General features: G+C 42.6%; 1 protein-coding gene across 1 annotated transcript in view; it reads left to right on the forward strand.

Moving 5' to 3' along the window:
• The window catches only part of SRPX (sushi repeat containing protein X-linked), an 85,757-nt gene that overhangs the window by 52,687 nt on the left and 12,916 nt on the right, over positions 1-20,154 (forward strand). The window contains exons 2-5 of the mRNA XM_058658756.1: positions 1,977-2,036; positions 7,199-7,390; positions 9,950-10,126; positions 19,759-19,885. Of these exons, the coding sequence (XP_058514739.1) occupies positions 1,977-2,036; positions 7,199-7,390; positions 9,950-10,126; positions 19,759-19,885 (556 nt within the window). The remainder of the gene's footprint in view (positions 1-1,976; positions 2,037-7,198; positions 7,391-9,949; positions 10,127-19,758; positions 19,886-20,154) is intronic.

A 20,154-nucleotide genomic window follows, 5' to 3' on the forward strand; every position in this document is an offset into this window, starting at 1 on the left:
TAGAATGTTATGCACAGGCACCAAGACATGAGTATTCTTGATAGCAGAGAGTGGACAGTGAACACTTGTGGACAGTGAAGCTGACACATTTGGGGGCGATGAGGTGGCTGGGGCTTGGGGCTGCCTTGCTCAGCATTCACAAGCCCACTGAGAACCATGACTGTTGGCTTGTTGGTCACTTTGTTTGATGTAGAAGTGGTCAGTCACACCCACAGGCCATCTTTGACCATGAGAAATACACTTTCAAGACAGCCCAAGGCAATTGCTTGTGCTTCCCCAGGATCTGCAGCAATGTCTGTCTGCTAACCTAGCCCAGGAGCCTAGTGTGGGGAATTACAGGCTCCCGAGGAGAGAAGCAACCTGTACTAAATAGCTTGGGATTTGTGCATTGATTACTGTTTATTCAAAGCGCATTTTCATGCTCATAGTGTCTCAGAGCCACTTGAAATGTTTTTCTAATAAAACCAGTTTTGAAGTGGATGATACTTCAAACAATTAACACATATTTATACTTTTCCTATTTTTTTTGAGGATTCCTCCCCCTCAGCTGTAGGAAGACTAGAGACAAGATGCTAGAGGCTGTGCCAATTGTCATCTGTGCATCTTGGAATGAAATGAGTAATCATTCATAATAACCATATATACTAACAAAGCAGATGACAGTTGAGGGGAAAAGATGTGTTTTAAGATGCATGTAAGTGTGTGATTATGTGCTATGTATATGTATTGAGGGGGAAGGGAGTTTTCCACTCCTGTGTCTGGTTCTTTTGCGTTTATATTTAATTCAGATGATTGAAGAGTCAGATACAGTTGTATTGTTTCCTTATAATAGACCCCCCAGAAATAGAATGCTGAACGTAAGGGACTTGAACATAGCCTTTGATTCAGGTTGTTGCATTGTTCAATTTTTGGCATGGAATAATGACTCATTTGTAATTTTGCACAGGTTTGGATAGCCAGAGACCAAGTGAAGAACTCTGTAACAGGGAAGAACAGACTTGGGCTTCTCTGGTGGGGGTTGGGGTCTTTTCCAAATGGACACAACACAGCCACAGCACAACCCCGCTTTCAACTTCTCTATCTCTCACCCAGAACACCAGTGCAGTGGAAACTGAGACCATCACTTTTCAGCTAATTCTGCATGGGGATTTGAATAATATCACATTGCAGAGTGTCCTTGTGTGTCATGGCTGCAGGTACCTGTAAATCAATGTGTGATCAAGGTAGTGCCAACTCGGGGATTAGGGACCAGACTATGAAGCTACGAGGCAAATCTGAGACCTGATGCTGTTTCAAAGTTTAAGGATCTGCTGATCTGTGGAATTCAAGATTTAATATTTTAAAAACAATTCAACTTCAACTTCCAAATACATTTAAAGAGGATATACAAAGTTTCTCTCTTAACGTGATTTTTAAGGGTATGAGGACTTATCTTAAAAATTCATTTTAGCCAGGACTTGATGAGATTTTTTTTAAAATCCACATTCAGATCTCTAGAATATCTGTTTCAACATTCAGGTCCTACAAATTCAAGCAGTTTTGCATTACTTTATTGATTAACCCTAAGACATTTCCTCCACGCAAATCCATTTTGCAAGATGAGCCAGTTTTCAGGTGCCATAAACACTTTCTGTGTCTGAGTCATATACATTTTACTGTGTTTACTGTTTATAGATTTTGGCATCTTGATCTCAGAGTGAAGTTGACTCTCTTTTCCCTATTCCCAAATTTCACGTGGCTTATGGTCATTCCAAAGCAGTCTGAGGCTCATTTTGATTGACTCTGGCAACCTCAGCCCAGCCAGGTTCACTCTGAGAGGTCCCCCATCCTTTCAAGAATGGGCATAGAAGCTTTTGCTCTTGGTTCTGCATTCTCATTGCGCCTCTTGCATGTACTATGCCAAACCAATGCTTTGAAGTACGCATCCCTATAATGTGGCTTTTCTTGCTGCAGTTTCTGTTTTGTTTTTATTGTAGGATCGGGAGACTCGCCGTTAGAAGATGATGAAGCCGGATATCCCCACACTAGATACAAAGGTGAATGCTTTGCTTACGTGCTAACAGGGACTTGCTAATGCCGGGAGAACTGTCTTTTTCACTCTATGGAGCAGACTATAATAAAGTGACCACACAACGCATTTGATTTCTAGCTGTCCATCAAAGAAAACATTTTAAAATAAATATACATATGCTCCCATTCAAAACAAAAAAGAAACAAAAAGAAAATCAAATAAAAGAGAAAGCATTTGGAAATCTCTGAAGTGCTATCCTTCAGCACCCCAATGGTCATTTTATTCTCATAAGTTTCTTTGCTGCCCTTACTTATGCAAAGGCAAGCTGTAGCAGATGAAGTGAAAATCAAGCTATGAGTTCTGCCTGATTCATACATTACAGCCACAGTTGTCCAGAGTGAACAGTCTAAGGCCACATCTGGACCAGAGCTGCTAATGTGCTGAGATGAACGGAGGATGAGAAAACTTGATTTTCATAAGCTTATTTCATCGTACTCTATCTGAGCCCACAATGACTCCTAAATGAACAGTGACGTGTGTTGTTCAATTGAAACTTAATGTGATGATAAGTAAGTCCATCTTTGATCGCTTCCCACAATCTCGCCTTCCACCTCCACCAGTAGGTGTAAAAATCCCAATCAAGAAACTTCTGTGCAGGCTCAGGTAAGTGTCCAGACATATTTCTGCTAGCCCAACAGTTCTCTGAAGCTTAGGGAGTCCTGGAAAAGACGAAGGTAAATTTAGATGCTTTTGTTCTTACTGTGTTTAAGATGTCTTGTTCTTACTGTGTTTAAACAGCTTGAAGCAAATTAGCTAATAAAAAGTTTGGTGGTGGCATTTTGTCCAGGAAATTTGTCCATATTCTTGCAGGAAAACACTGCTCTGCTCTGTTGTGATAGGTCTGTGTAGTAGGAAAATCTGTGTAGTACTGGGTAGCTTTTGGCTGTATCGTGTTCTCCAGTAATTTTTTACATAATTGAATCATCTTCCTAATGGTATGACTGATGCCTGGTGCCTACATCTGGATGTGTTCCCCAGCAGGGACCACATGTGAATGAAAGCACTCAATTGCTATCTATAGATCCTATCTTCTTAACTCCAGGAACTAATCAAGCAAAGCACAAACTTGTCAATCACACATTGAGGACGAGATGTTCTGATTTGTAAAAGTCCCTATTTCTTTCCTGAGTCTCTTGTTGGAAAATCTTTTTGTAGCTTGCATGTGCAGAGGTGACCTTTTATATCTACAGTAGGAGTGCCTAGTGTCCTCAGGTCACTGTTTTCAGCATTCATCCTCAACTCACAATATTGCAAGGTGGGAAGAAGACAAGATGGTTAAAATATGTGTTTTTTTCCATGCATGTCCAAGTAATCTCTTAGATTATTTTCACTATCAGTTAAGTTGCTTATCTATGGTTATTCCACAGTGTATATGTGTATCAAAGCATGTTGTATATCTGAAGTTTATGCGATTAAAAAGTGTTTACAATTTCTTAGTTTTAAAACTTAGGGGCCAACTGTTATTCACAATGGATTCATCTCTAGATTCATAGGAACCTGTATAGTGTCTGGCAGGGTCTACAGAGTATTCTTGAGTTAAATGAAATTAATTTTAAAATGGAAACTTTTCTACCATTTATTATGTTCCCAGTACATAGCAGGTATCATTTAGTATTCTTTTCCTTGGCATACCATGATATTTTCACAGTGAAGGAAGGGAGAAGACATATAGAGATAACTTGGGATTGTCCCCTGTTTATGGATGAAAGAAGCAGGGATTATGGATGGAAGGTGACTTGCTCAGAGTCATATAACTGGAAAATATTACCCTGAGTCTGACAGGTTTTTGGCTCATATCTGGAATTTTGCTAAGGGGCATCTCATTGGTCTGTTGCCTGAATCTTCCTATCCCAGGAACTTCAGTTTGTAGCAATGCCTTCCACATTGGCTCAAGGGGAAGGAAAAGAACTTTAGATTCCCTCTTAGTAAATGCTGTCTTAACTGAAGCAGCATAAATACTTCCTGTTTCTAAACCTTTATGGGAAGCATTTTGTTAATTCACTTTAACAAGTGTGCCCTTTAAATTCAAATTATCCCCTGACATTTTGATTACTATTACTGCAGAACTGTTTAACTGTCAAAATATCTTCTAAAGATTCGTCTTGGGAGGAAATCCAAAAGAATTTATTTTGAAACTAAATGAAGACAAGACCCCAGCCCGCCCCCCACATGCTGACAAACAGTGTTGCTTTTGGGTCTGTAGCCAGTGCTGCTAGGAGAATTAGAGATTTAGAATCTGAAGCTAAGTCTGCTAATTGCATGTAGCAGTACTTGCAGGTCATTCTCTAGCACACCTGTTTTTGTCTTAGGTATTTATATTTCTGGAGATAAGAGCCATAATCTATGCTAAGAATTATGAGAATGCTGCTTCAAACTAGTTCACTCTAAAATTTCCCTCCTATATATGTATGGCAAAATCCTGAAGCCAGAGTGTGATTTTATGTGAGAGATAAATAAGTGCAAAATTGGACATTCTTCTGTTTTGGAAGCTGGTGCAACTGTCATCAAAACCCAGAATGACAAAAGCATTTGCCTTCAGCTGGAGGGAAGAGGAAGAGGAAGGGGAAGTGAGGAGGAGGGCACAGGTGGGGAATGAATAGTGGACCAGAGAGGAGTGAGACAAAGTTTGTATCCTACAACTTGAAGGCTACAACGGATTTTGATAATCTTCTAACACTCCTGAATTTCTCCCCATATTTAAACAATTATTTAGGGTTACTAGGAAGAGATAGTTAGGATGTCTATCCAGCAGTCTTGAATCTCTGCCCAAATTTCCATATACCATAGTCCATGCCTCACTATGTTTTCAGCAAGCATGTCATGGCTGCCATATTCACTCACACCTCATTATCCCTTTGCTACCTTCAAGGAGAGGATGTTCATTTCCTCTCTGGAATGTGCTCAGTCCTCAGTCAGGGGTACCACAGTCCAGATAGTGAGGTGTTGGGGAGATAGGCAGTAAAGTGGATCCAACTGGCAAGAGCAGAGGAAGGCCAGAGATTGAAAAGTGCAGGAGCATTACAGTCTAGAATGGGGGCAAAGGAGACAGGAAAATTAGGAAAGAAAGCAGTGGGGCAGTTGGAAAGAAAGAGGTGAGAGGTGATAAAAATGAAGAGGTAAATTGATCTCCTCTGTTACAAAGGCAAAAACAGAGAGGAAGGGAGAGGAATATTCCTCTCCGAGACCCAGAAACCAGGAGGTTCCAATTCCCAGTTTCATCTTAGTATTGGGTATCTGTGGCTCTTTCCAGGATTTAAAGCCTATTGATTATAGAGAAATAGGTACAGCTTGGCAGTATTAAGCAAACACTTAAGTGTAATCTTGATTTTTCCTAGCCGCATAATCCATCTGGAGCCATCACCAAAGAACCAAATAAAGCACTTAAGACTGGCTCAAAGAATTTTACACTAAGAAGAAAATGGTGGAGATATGCATGTTCTTTCCTAGCTTACTCCGGGATCCAGATTTATCTCATTTCAAAGTGTAACTAAGGTTGAAGCACTGCTTGCAGTGCTAGCAGCTCATAAGAGAGCACCAGTGTTTGAGTCTTGATCTTTCTGCTTCAGACCCAGCTCCCTGCGCAAGCAACAGAAACGACCCAAGTACATGGGCAGCTGATATCCTTGTGTTAGGATACGATTTCTGGCTGTTGGCTTCAGCCTGACTGGGCATAATCTGTTGTGGCCATTTGGCAAATGAACCAGCAGATGGAAGATCTCTCTGTTGATTTGCCTTTCAAATAAATACATGCTAGTTTGAGTATTTAGAAGGTATGTATGTAAACCTAGGAGGAAGGAAACTTTTTTCTAGGAAGGGCTATGGGCCTGCTGTGAATTTCTATGCATATAGCTGGACTTAATCATCTCTACATGATGCTATCAGGCTATTATTTGTATTCAAATATCTAAGACATTGCAATTGAGTTCTGCTTTTAAGACCCATTCACTGTTACCTTCAAGTGTTTTATAAAGAAAGTATTAGAAAATGAAAGGGAAATGAAAGGAATAAAGGAAAAACTAGCAAAAAGGAATATGAAATCACACAATTGAAAAAAGTGAAGGCAGTTTGTTCACAAGATGTGAACATGACAGTTTTCATGACTGAGAACAGCCTCAGAAAAAAGTAAGAGTGTATCCTCCTTCATGACCACATGATGGCGGACTTGGCCCACTCACTGACGGCGCAGGTGCTGCGGTGGAAGTGGCTGCTGTTCAGGATTGCAGGAGTCGTCAGTGGTCTCCATCCCTTGTTGCAAATTGGTCAGTGGTTGCTATGGGAGCTTCCCCATCAGGGGGCTAACCATATCCTATTATATGGATTTCAGAGTGCTTTCCAAAGACACAGCAGGGGAAAGGCTCTGATTTATTCGTGCCGTCATAGATGTGTTCTGAGCAACTGCGAAGCCAACAACACCTTGCACCTATGCCATCTGGGGAGTCTGCCACTTTCCAAATAGTGAATGGTGGGGAGCATCTGAAAATGGAGGGGCTAATTCCCTATGGAGAGCAATTGTTCTATGACTTTAACCAGGATTGATACCTTCTTACAAGAAACCTGGAAAGTGAAGCTTCATTCAGATTACTGCGTTTTACAGAAAATATGAGCACATTTGAGAAGAAATCCGAGTTAAGCAGTTGACACTCACACTATGTAAGAATAGTTAGGGTTAGGGTTCACAATACTACCCGTTGTCTTCCAGAGAGTAATATATCTAAGGAAATACTAAAAGCAGCAGCAGCAACAACAAAAAGAGTAGCAATGAAACTCCATATTTGTTGAACAGTTGCTGTATTAGGCACTTTGCAAGGTGCTTGCTATGTGTTTTTATTTAGTGCTAACTCGTATGGTGGACTTATGGCATAAGTATAGGTGTCAGACTCAAGAACTTGAGTAACTTACTCAACATCACACAGCCATTTGCAGAAGAACTCAGATTCTTATTCTGTGTCTGACACCTACTCCATAATTTCCCAACTCAGACTTTTTACAAAATGGGCATGATGTGGCATTCCAAATCTCTGGAATGCAGCCAGTCTCTGGGACTGAGGGAGTAAGAATATGAATGCAAGGTATTTTCTGAAGGTATCACCTCTTCTTTCTTCCCTCCATTGTATCTGCTGTCTGTAGACACCCCTTGGTGCTCCCCTGTCAAGGTGAAGTATGGAGATGTATACTGCAGGGCCCCCCAAGGAGGATACTACAAAACAGCCTTGGGCTCCAGATGTGACATTCGCTGCCAGAAGGGCTATGAGCTGCATGGCTCTTCCCAGCTGGTCTGCCAGTCAAACAAGCGGTGGTCCGACAAAGTCATCTGCAAACGTGAGTAGCACAGCCTTATGTTGGGTTCTCGGAGACGATCAGGACCAAATTTCCGTTGTTCAGAGATCTAAATGTTGATGCAAAGAACATCTCTTGTGTGCAGAAGCCAGTGGGGTTTCCAAAGTGTGGTGGGAGTGTGAGGGCTCCTTTCAGAAAGAAGGTGTGATCAGCTAGAAGGGGGCAAAAATGAGATTTGTTTGGCAGCTAGGCAATGTCTGTTCAGGACGTGCTGCGTCCTGAAGATGTTCTGGGGGCTTAGAAACCAAAGCCCTGCACAGCTTCTGTGTGATGACTGCATTTCACAGAGCAGCATCAGAGAGGACAGGGCAGAGTGTGAACCTTAAACGAGGTTAAGACAGGTTTTACTGAAGGGTTCATAGCAGATGAAAGAAGCAACCCCGCCTACAAAATGAAACAGAATAAGCAGCACAAACAAATAAAACAAGTGCTCTACCAAGTAATGGGGTCCAGGGAGAAACAAGACAGTCACTGAAGGAAGGAACCTTTTTTCCATAAAAGGAAGTATGCCTGATGGATGGCCCAAAGCCTTGGGACCTTGCACCTATGTGGGAGACGAGGAAGGAGCTCCTGGCTCCTGGCTTCAGATGGGCTCAGCTCTGGCCATTGTGGCCACTTGGGGAGTGAACCAGCAGATGGAAAGGCCTTCTCTCTGTGTAAAATCTGCCCTTCAAATAAAAATAAATAACTAAAAATGGGCCTGGCATGATGGCTCAGTGGCTAAATCCTTGCCTTGCACATGCCAGGATCCCATATGGGTGTTGATTTAGGTCGCTGCTGCTTCATTTTCCATCCAGCTCCTTGCTTATCACCTGGGAAAGCAGTCAAGGATGGTCCAAAGCCTTGGGACCCTGTACCCACATGGGAGACCTGGAAGAAGTTCCTGATTCCTGGCTTCGGATTGGCTCAGCTCTGGCCATTGTGGCCATTTGGGGAGTGAACCAGCAAATGGAATATATTTTTCTCTGTCTCTCCATCTCTCTGTAAATCTGCTTTTCTAATAAAAATAAATCTGTTTTTAAAAAGATGCATGTGTTGCACATTGCAGGCCCTTGGTTCAGTTCCCACCTCCAGCTCCTGATTCCTGCTTCTGGTTAATTCAGATCCTGGGAGGCCACAGTGATGCCACAGTGAAGTAATTAAGTCCATGCCACCCATGTAGGAGACCCGGATTGAATTCCCGGCTCGCGTTCCCAGCTCATGGCAGTTATAATATGAACTAGTGAATAAAAGTATATGTTCTGTTTCTCTTGTGATCTCTGCCTCTCAAACAAGTAAATGGCACTTAAAAAAAAGAGAGAGAGAGAGCGCACATTTCAGGGACTTGCTTTTAGCCTCGCAGTAAGTCAGATCTCCTCTAGAAAACTGCAAGTGATCAGGCGCTGTCAAAACACATCATAGAGGCCTTTGTTTTTCCAAAACAGCCAGCACTTATGAAGCACCAATTCATTTGCCAGGTGCTTTGCACAACTCAGTTTTGCTGCAAAGACATGTGACGGCCATTACTTCAGCTTCATTGTCGGGGAAGGTGAGGCTTGGGACTACAGTCATGTGGTCCAGACTAGGCAACAGAATGACCGCAGTGGTGACCTTGTGTTCCATCCCAGTCTCCATGGTGCCCTCTTACCAGTTCTGTGTATCTAGTCGCTAGCTTCTCGGTGTTTTACTTTTGAACTTGTACTTTCCACTTTCTATAGTAGAAGGAAGTCTACCCCTTTGGAGAATTGTTCTCTTTTTTCTTACAGGGGAAAGCATCTCCTGTAGGCAGTCTGCAAAAGTCCTGTAGCTGACTGGTAAAGGATTATGAAGGCCCAGCTTCCTTTTCTGGGGATAAGATAGGCTGTGATCTGTCAGTGCTGCCCAGGCTACCCTGAGTGTGAAACCCCACTGTGGCTGGCTTGGCCTGGAATTAATTCATTGCTCCCACCTTGCATAGCTTCTTTCTCTCCCCTGCACTGCTCCTTGCCTCATTCATTTCCCCTGTCATGGTTGCTTAAGCCACTTGCGCACATATCCTTCTCAAGATCTGTTTCTGGAGAACACACCCAAAGACCGTGGCCTCGCTGGGATGCCAGTCTAAGCTTTCCATCTCTTCTGTGTGACATATAATACCCCATTGTTTCTGTGTTTTCACCTTTTAAAAAACCATTAATTTATTTACAGAGTGAGGAGCAGGGGAAAGAGAAAAAGAGAGACATATGACCACAATGTCCAGGGCTGGACGTGATCAAAGCCAGGAGCCTGGAATCCCATCTGGGTCTCCCACATGGGTACAGGACCCAAGCACTTGGGTCATCTTCCACTGTTTTTCCAGGCACGTGAGCAGGGAGCTGAATCAGAAGTGGAGCAGTTGGAACCTGAATCTTGCCTTTATGGGATGCTTTTTATCAGGCAGAGCTCTAACCTACTGTGCCATAATACCAGTGCCATTCACATGTTATAGTGAAGTTAACTTTTTACTTTGTTTTCATAGTTTCTGGACCCTGAGTTTCCATAGGTTTTAGCAACAACAAGAAATTTGATTTTTTTTTTCTTTTTCAGAAAAGCGATGTCCTACCCTTGCCATGCCAGCCAATGGAGGGTTCAAATGTGTAGACGGAGCCTACTTTAATTCCCGCTGTGAATATTACTGCTCACCAGGATACACACTGAAAGGGGAGAGGACAGTCACATGTCTGGACAGCAAGGCCTGGAGTGGCCAACCAGCCTCCTGTGTGGGTAAGAAAATGCCCCAGCCCTTTGACACCACTGACTTTGGAAGAGACGGTGGTATTGCTGTGGTGGGTTTTAAAGGCAGCCGAGATTGCACAGGGAAAGCAGAAGCACCCAGCTTGTTCTCAGGAGCTCTGTTCATTGCTCAGTCTCTCTCTGGCTCAGCTGGAGACCCCACCTCAGTCTCTATTTTAAGGCTGACATCTCTGACTGCTAATGGCTTCCCCTTGACTTTGAACTCTTTCTTGTCTTGCAATGGAGGCAGCTCTGACAGCTCCCAGCTACCACTTTATTTCAGGGCTCTGTTTTGTATCACTAAATGGAGTTATTGACATTTGCAGGGTCAGTCCTGCAGGAAGCATCCATGTGTCTTTCAGCTGACAGACCTAGTTCCTTTGTCCTTGACTCTAAAACTCAGCAAACATTTAATTAGCTAAGCGTGTAGGAGGCAGGGGATTTTATCTTACTCTGGGTCTGTCAGGCAGTGATTGGTTCACACAGTATGGTTCTGAGAGCAGAGCTGCAGTATCTCTTGGGAACTGTTTGGAAGGCATCATCACCTCCTTCCCACCTACCTGCTGAATCAGAAACTCTTGGGGTGGGGTGGGACCTGGTACTTTGCCTTTTGAGGGATTCCAAGGTACCCAAGTCCCGAGCCAGTGATCTCAGGCTTCTCACACATTCCTCTGTGCAGGACTCATCTGGAATTCTGGGTAAAGCTGTATATTCAGCATCTCTGGGCAGGGGTCTGAACTTCTTTTACATCATGTTCTATAGCAAGGTTTCTAAGCTCTGGCACGATACACATTCAGGGCCAGGTAATTCTTTCAATTTTTAATTTTCTTTTTAATATTGTTTATATAGTTGAGAAGGATGCATGCCCATGTGGACCTCCACTTAGGATGGGGAGGATCAGGCATGGAGGAACGTGGGAAGAACAAATGTTTCAGTTTTCATTTTTTTTCTCCTATGTTTGCAGGGGAGGGAGGGGGAAAGGCTGCTCCTTGCTAGCAAAATACATCTCTACCCAGGGATGGGGACAGTCATTTGATGACACCTTAGAGCCCTCCAATGTGGGGAGGAATGTTCTGAGGGTACCATTTGAGTGGTTTCGATAGTTGTGAGAAGTTTTGTTGCTACAGGGTTGAGAAAATCTTTCCAAGGTCTGTTGGCTGACAAAGTCCACCTTAGTACTTCCACAGACCCAGAAATATGCTGCAAAGCTTGGCCAGGAGAATTGTCCAAGCTGTTCTGCTTTCCATCCTCTGACGGGGCAGTTGGCATTCCTTGCTGGCCTACATGAGTGGACTGTCATGTCTCCCTTGTGCATCTGGACATGCTTTCTACTGCATAGGCCTCAGCAACTGAAGAGGCCCAGTACTGATACATGCACTCCAAGGGTGGGCCACATATCCTGTGATTTTTTTTCCTGTGGCCAGGATATTAGTCCAGCAGTCTAGCTGGGGAGTCCCCCAAGGATCCTCATGTGGGATGATGTCAGACTTGACTCTTGTTAGCACCAGCCAGTGCAGGGTCAGTTTCAGTCTGTCACCTGTGCCTGCCAATGCACATAGCAGTGAATGCAGCTGCCTGGTAAGTTCTACTCCCCAACCACATATCTCCCAAACACTGATGGGTGCTGTGACCCAGCCCAGCCAGCCTGCCACAGATCTGGTCCTTATGCATACCAGCAGGTGCCATGGCATAGTCAGACTGACCCCCAGCTACCCCCACTGGCCTGCCCCTATCCCTGGTTTGTGTGCATGGCAGTCTCTGCTGTGGCTTAACCCAGGGCCAGATAATCGCTCCCTGTAGGATGTTCAGCAGAATTCTCGGCTTTTATTCCACAGATGTCTGCACTTGCTGGCTTGCTCACCTTCCCTTCCATTACCCTCGCACCCCTTGTGACAACCAAAAATATTTTCAGATGTGATCAGTGATATTGGTGAGTTGGGGGAGGAAAAATGGACACCCCATTGAGAACCACTGGTTCAGCAGCCAATTGTCAACACCACTCCTGCAGCCAAGACAAAAATGAATGAAAACTCAGGCTGAGGCTTAGAAATCTGTGTTTTCACTAGTTCACCAGGGTATTCTAATTTGAGAGGAACTTTTAGCACCTTTATACTCAAAATAATATCCTGGACCCAACAACATCAGCAACCAAGAGGCAACATATTAAAGATGTAAGATCTTGGGATTCACCCCAAACTTCAGAAATCAAAATCCACAGTTAAATAAGATCCCCCAGGGGCTTGATATTGCTATTTGAATATTGAGAGGCATTTCTTAAGGGCAGTGGTTTTCCACATTTGTTGCCACTGCAATCTGAATCTTCAGGCATTGGGATATAGAGATAGATAGATATTTTGAATCTCCTCCAAGCGGTTCAAGAATCACTGTTTTGGGGGACCATTTACTTAAAAATTGTTTCAGCTGCCAGGACTTGCCCTTACAGAGCATTCTAGTATACTCACCATTTTGCAGATGATGCATTAGAAGTTAATTTCCTGCTTGCAGTTCCATAGAGCCAAACTGGAGCTACATCTCTAGGTTCTCAAACTTGAACTCTCCGAATCCAGGAATTGTTCTTATTGTAAGGTGCTAAGGCAGTAGATCATAGGGATCTGGCTCCTGCCCTACTTGCATTTGCCTATATTGACATTGAGCATGGAGCTCAGTCTGCTAATGTGCTTCTCCTCCAGGACCCCTTGACTGTTCAGTGTCTGGGGTAGATACTTCAATGACAAAGACTACAATCTGGGGCTACTCTCACGGGTAGATGGGAGGCAAAACCTCTGGGCTCAGGCTTAGGAGTGACTTCATGAGGGCACCATTGGCTACTGTTTTCCCATCAGCCATTGTCACTCTGCATGTGACTGGCAAATGAGCAATGGCCAAGGGACAAGACTGAAGATGTGACCAAAGACTCTTAGATATATCTGAGTCACCATACATTGTATTTGAATAACATAATTAATCCTGCATCACATGAAATGCAGGTTTACTCTGGGCTCTCTCTTCCAGTTTTAGATAGGTATTCATATCAGTTATCGGGAAACTAGAAAGGAACCATGCTGACTATTTCAAACAGGGTGGTGGTCGAGAATTTAATACTGGAAGCTGATAGCAAACCTTTAGGAAGAGCTGGAGGGACAACAACAAAAATAGTCCCAGTGTCCGTGATCCCACCCTGCCACTGACATTTCTGTAGCTGCCACATTAATGATGAGAAGTCAGGAGGCCTTGAAATCCTCATTGAAGTTGCTACCAAAAGCTTGAAAACTCCTGCCTCCTTATCTCTAAAGAGTGCCTCCCACCAGCAAACCTTTCTGGCACCCAGATGGTAAAGGGATCTTTATTAATTTTGAGACTTTCAGTCCTGGCAATAGAGGAGAAATTACAGAGCAACCACGAACCAACAGCAACTTTTGTGAAGTTTTAGACTTGTCTTAACTCAGGTAGTCCTCCTTGAAGAAAACATGACAGAGTGGTCCTGGTTAAGCAGTGTGGAATGACTCTTGTGCTGGGAGAGCACCCAAACATTCTTGTCCATCTTTCTGGATGTGGCCTAACACTCGATGGTCAAATTGGAACCTCAGAGATGCTCCCTGTGACTTGGTATGCACAGGTCAGCTCTGTAAAAGCAAAAACTAAACCAACATAGAATCTCTCCTCCCCCATATTGGAAGGGGCAGAGATGCTGGTGGGAGGAGAGGAGAAACTCACATTTGTTTCTGCTAAGCAAGCTTGGCAGAGCTCTCTAGGGATCATGCTGCTTAGATTTCCAAATTGTGTGCAACAATGGAAAGAAATTGCCGATGGCTTTCAGAAAACAGCAAGCATGCCTAAAGCTGCACCACATGGGCCTTACACATTCCTGGTCAGAGAGAGAAGGAACTATGAAATGAGCCCCTATTTCAAGGGATTTCTCTTAGAGTTTGTCAGAACAAGTTTCAGGCATATTTGGGGGGAGGGAAATCCTACATGTAATTAGGGGAGAGTGGCAAAAAGGGGTGCAGTGAGCTACAGGAGAGCTTGGAGCTTAATCTTTTGTTTATTTTTGATGGCAGAGAAACTGGAGTTTGTCCTTAGTGAATTTTATTCCAGGGGTATCATTTAATTCTTTTGGCTTTCGGTGTATTCAAGTAGTTTAATCGATGTCTTTGTGTGTTGGCTGGGTTAGGGGGACCTTGAACACAGCTCATAGTGTCAGCCTATTTTAGGAGCTGACACGTGGTGGCCAAGTAGTTCCCAGATTGCCACACAACCTTGACCAGAGTATCTTGGCTGGAGTTGTGCTGAGTGCTGAGAAAGTCATCCCGGTTCTCTTCTAGACCAAGAGGGAAAAGAGAACACCAGGCTTACTTTTCACTCTGAGGTGGTCAGTTCTGTGGTCTGGATAATTTGAAAGGATCATGAGTTAAAGTCAGTTCTCTTCTGCAGAACATACTCTGGCAGTTGAATCAAGTTCACAGTTATTACAGAAAAATATTGTAAATTACATGAGGATTGAGTATTAGGAGAGCTATAATGCTCATGATATATTTAAAAGACAAACCTTAGAATGTAACTGCCATTGTTTTTAGGAAGATAGTTTTTTCTTTCCTCCCAGTTTGTTGTTTTTGGGTATATTGGCACTTGCATAGAACAATGAGCAGTTGGAATTACAACAAGTCCTCATTTACAGAGCAGATTTTGGGTAGACACGCAATCTCTTTTTCAAAGCAACATTTTTCCCTAGGCCAAAAGAAGAAAAATATGAGGCTATTTTTAACACCATGGGCGATGAAAACCCAGCCAGTGTCTTTTGACATGCCAAGAGTACCCATTTAATTGCTTTAACAAAGGACAGTGTACTAACCAACTTGGGTGTTTGAAATTTCTCTCACATATCCTACAGAGTAGGGTAGATGGAGACTTAGTAACACAAAATGAAACTCTGGAGTGAAAAAATTCCCCAAGTCTTAAGATGTGCAAATCTTTCACATACTTTTCTTGCTTCCAAACTGTCTGACAACTGGGTTGATCCAATGACCCATAGGAAAGTTTGCTGGACAATACTGCATTATTCAGTTGATACAAACATCACTGGGGCTGCGAATAAAAAAGTCACTGCAATGTTGCAGATCTTCAATCATCTAAATTTCTCCTGGATTGACAAATACACATTCTTTTGCAAGCAATCAGGCAGCTAGTTTTAGCTTAAACACAACTTGGTGGATTGAAACAGAGATCAACTTTGTACCTGTCATTTTGTTGATGAAAACTGAATAAATTTTCAGCAGCCTCTGAATCCCCAACATAATGGATAAATGTATTACCCATGAATTTAGTTGGGTATTTCTGGTGAACGTAGTAACTGTTAGTGGTGGATTTCATCCCTTCCCTTCTTGCTTCTTTTGTTCATTCTGGAAAGTTCTCCAAGATCTTATATGGTGCCAAAGAAATGAAACCATTTCCCAGAGCATCCATGGGGATTGCATCCTAACTGGGGAAAGGGAGCAAGTGCAGGAGTTTTCTGTGGCCATGTTTGCTCTGTGTTCCTTGTTTAAGTCCCTATGATATAAATCCTTCCTTCCTCACCACCAACTTCAAATTATTTTTATTTGTATCAATGATCTATTGCTACACACAGACTAGCCCAAATTTAGTGGTTTCAGATAACTATATTATTGCTCAAATATTCTCTGGGTTGGAGATTTGGGCAAGACTCCTAAGATGGTTCTTCTTTGCTCTCTGTGGTAATGGCTGAGGTGAGTGGTGCTGAAAGAGCCAGGCTGCCCTCACATGTCTAGCACCATAGTTGGGGAAAATGTACTGACTGGTGTCTGACTGAATCTCTATCTAATTTCTCATTCTCACTCCTTTGACTTACCAGTCAAAATGGACTTCTTTAGAAAGCAACTGGTTTCCAAACTGATAAAAGCAGAATGTTCTAGACTTTTTATGTCTGGAACTGGCATTGAGTCACTTCCCTTAACATTTTCTTCTGACCTGTTGTCCAAAACATTGTTCTTTTGAACTTATTTCCACTACCTTTTAGTTAGCTACATTGAGGATTCACAAGCTCAATCGTTTGGTTTCTCAGATAAATAGTAGTTGATAAAGTGAAATGTATGTTTCTGTCTTTTTTTTTTGTATTTAGAGAGGAAAATAGAGCACAAAGAAGGGAGATGGTTTGTCTTATCTCCTTCCACCCCCACCCTGTGAATGGGACAGAGAGCAGAGGCCAAGATGTTTATGGAGTTTTTCAGGGTTTCCACACAATAGCTGGCTATGCAGGCATCCTGACTCAAGAGGAAATCATAATTATGTTTCTATAGTAACTTTGTTCAGTTCATTGATGGGAATTTATCATAACTTATAAAAAGATAGGGTAGCCATGGCTGGGGAATAATGGGCTTATGCCTCCTGGGTATCTCCCAAAGGGCAGGCCAGCTGATCTCATCAATTGAAAGAGAGGGGGCAGCTGCTCAAGGATGCATCAGAATCAAGTCCTGCTGGTGCTCTTCAAGGATTTCTGGGGAAGCTTGACAAGCAATCAATAAAGCATATGTGTGCAAAAAGGTTGGAGGGAAATGTGTGTATGCAGCAGGGAGCCATACAAATGCATTTCGCTTTTAAAACGTGATGGTCTCTTAAATAAATCCCCCCTCCCTTACTGCCACCCCCCAAAAAGTAGAAATTCCTCGTAGTTTATACATGGGAATGCTAACAACATTACTAAGTCTAACAGGTGGTTGTGGAGTCAGTGAAATAGTGCAGCGACAATACTCAGCAAGGGGTGGCCACACACAAGGGCTCAGTACGTAGGAGCTGTTATTTGCAGTGATTTCTTTCCCTTTTCTGCTTTAGAAGATCACTGTTTCTAAAGAACTGGGCCAGTTTGGACTCATCCTTTGGACTCATCCAGACTCAAGCAGGCTTTAGAAAAGCCTAAGACTCCCTACCCAGATAAAAGCCACTTTTGAATTTGTGTGCAGTCAGGATGTCTAGTTGATACAGCAAAATGAAAACTCTGACCTGTTATCCAAATGTTTGATTTACCTGACCCAGGCTGAGAGTGTTTTTACTTTAACAGGACCTGGTAACACAATGTCATTTTCCATTTAGATTATTTCCTCTCTGCCCCTACACTGCTTTCAAATTTTTCAGTATACAGTCTTTGTAAATTGTGATTACCAGCTATTTTTGACGGGTAGACAACTTACATTTTTGATTCACCCAAAACTGAAATGTCCATCTGAATCACAAAAGTATGTTTTATTCTGATCATAGTAAAAAAAATTTGAGCTTTTAAAAAATTAGCATCTAAAAATAGATATATCAAATTTGTTTAAAATATCTTCAATTTCATCATGTTTATACAATTTATTTTGTCATTTCTAAGAAGCAAATATTTTCACTTTAATATCACTGGAATTGTGAAGCATCTCCCAATTGACAGTGATTTGCATTCAATAAAATGTGACAGCTGTTCAATTTAGGATTAATGTATGAAGTCTGTAAGTTAACACTCCATTGAAGCATGATGTAGAACAAAAAGTTGAATATTTGAAGACCGTGTTTTTAAAACAAATTATTGATAATTTCTGACCCCAATGTGGTAGCCTAGTGGCTAAATCCTCACCTTGCATTCACTTGGACAGGAGAATAAGAATTTTATTTGGTGCATTTATTCTCTTGATGTTTGTGATTTGGAGCTGATGTTATGGTACAGTAGGTTTGGTCACTGACTGCAGTGCTGTCATGCCTTATGAAGGCCAATTCGGGTCCCTGCTGTCCCACTCTGGATTCTGCTCCCTGCTAATGCCAACTGAGAAAGTAGCAAATAATGGCCCAAAAGCTTGAGCCTCTGCACCCATGTGGGGGACCCGGATATTATCGAGTTCTGGGATCCTGGCTTTGGTCTAGCCTAGCTCCCAGCTATCCATTTGGAAAGTGAAACAGCGGATGAAAGATCACTCCTCCCTTTCTCCCTCTCTTTCTCTGGAACTCTCCCTTTCGAATAAATCATCTTTTTGGAAAAAAGATGTTTGTGACACTATGCTGAAAGGCCATTTATGGATGGGCACTGTGAGCACAAGCACAATGGGTTAAGCCACTAATTGGGATGCTTCTATCCCATATGGGGGTACTCCAGTAAAGTCTTGCCTCTGCTCCTAATCCAACTTCCTGCCAATGTGCCCATGCATCTCAAAGCAGCAGGTGATGATCCGTTACTTGACATAATGATGTTCACATGTAGTGTGAACATCACAGTCTGTAGTTCCAGGATCCTGGCTTCACCCAGGCCTAATTCCAGTAGTTGCAGGCATCTGTGGGGTATACCACCAGTTGGAAGATCTCTGTCTCTCTCATTTCTCTCTCTCCCTCTCTTTGTGTGCATGTGTCCCTCTCTATCACTTTGCATTTTAAAAAATAAACATTTAAAGGTAATACTAGGACACTGCATTTTCATTTCAATTTTAATAACATTTAAATAATTCTCTGTTGATATGTAAAACAATGCAAAACTGAATGCCACTATTTTATCCCTCTTTAAATAAATTCTATACCTGATCAGAATCATAAAATTGAATCTGTGAAGGTTTAAATTTACCCTTTTTATTTCACTTCAGCTAGGATAAGATGAAATGCAAGCCAGTGTAGAATTCACAAATCATCTATTTCTACTCATTTATCAATCCATCTTGACAGTAAGGAGGCAGAATTTCTACCAGATAGAGAAGCAGCTTGGGGAAAGTGTGGAGGGCTTTGAAGAGCTAGAATCAAAGTAAAAGTGTTGTTCCAGAACATAAAATCACAAGTTCAATGACAGGTGTATGAGACAGTGGACCCAGACAGATTATTGTCTGGTTTGAGATTCTGAGCAATATGCTAGGAAGAGATTGGCAGAGTTTGTTCCAGTGGTAAGCTGATTTATGATTCACACTGCCACTATTTGTGTGGTTTTAAGTAAAGCACTTAAGCTCTTTGAGCCTCAGTTTGAACACTATAAAATGAAAGTGGCAAAAAAAATATATATATAAAGTGGCTCCATTACACCTCTACAGCATTCGTTTTTATCTTGCATGGGGAAATGCCATTTCCTGTTATATTCCGTGTGTGGTGACTGTAAACTCTTTGAAAAGTCAGAGAAAATGATTCTCTTGTCTTTGTGCATCCCTGACCCATCACAGTTGGAATGAAGTCTCCAACAATAAAGCACCCATGGAAGATTCACTGCCTTGAGTTGGGTCACTGTAGCTTATCGTTCTTTGATATTTTTAGATGCTGTCTTTCCAGGAGGAGGGTCTTACAGAAGCTGAATGCCTTCTAGCTTCAGCTGGTAGGTGCCAGGGTATTATTTCAGTATGAAGAGTTTGGGAGTACATGGAAGAAGGAGCTGTACATATTACCCCATGGAACACCTAATAAGCCTGAGGGGACTGCAGCTTTAGTTCTACACATGAGTACTCCAGCAATCTTTAGAACTCTACAGCAGAGAAAGGGGTGGGGTGTGTGGGGCGGTGAGAAACAGGGCACACCAACTCTTCAACATTGGGGGTTACCTAGAGGTTTGAGTATGTCAAATGTTGGATGTTGAGCCCCAAACTTCTTGGTAATGGAGAATGTTTTGGTTATATTTTCAGACATGGAACCTCCTAGAATCAAATGCCCAAGTGTGAAGGAACGCATTGCTGAACCCAATAAGCTGACAGTCCGGGTATCCTGGGAGACCCCTGAAGGAAGAGACACAGCAGATGGCATTCTTACTGAGTAAGTGCAGCTTGGCAGCTAGAGTAGTGCTGTGTCCTCATGTAAGTGTTTGCTACCCAGCTTGGGGGTGTGTGTCCACACTCGTCCAGTTATGCTTCCACATGGTCCCCTGTCTAACACACTATGTACTTTATTGCCTGTCTCTCTTACTATATGTCCACAAGTGTATCACTAGTGCCCAGAACTGTGCCACCCATACAGCCTGCACTCAGTAGGAAAGAAGCTGGAATAAGGGGTGGTGGGAGCAATACCAGAGGGAGAACAGAGAG

This window comes from Ochotona princeps, chromosome X, assembly GCF_030435755.1.
Source record: "Ochotona princeps isolate mOchPri1 chromosome X, mOchPri1.hap1, whole genome shotgun sequence".
Classification (NCBI taxonomy): Eukaryota; Metazoa; Chordata; class Mammalia; order Lagomorpha; family Ochotonidae; genus Ochotona; species Ochotona princeps.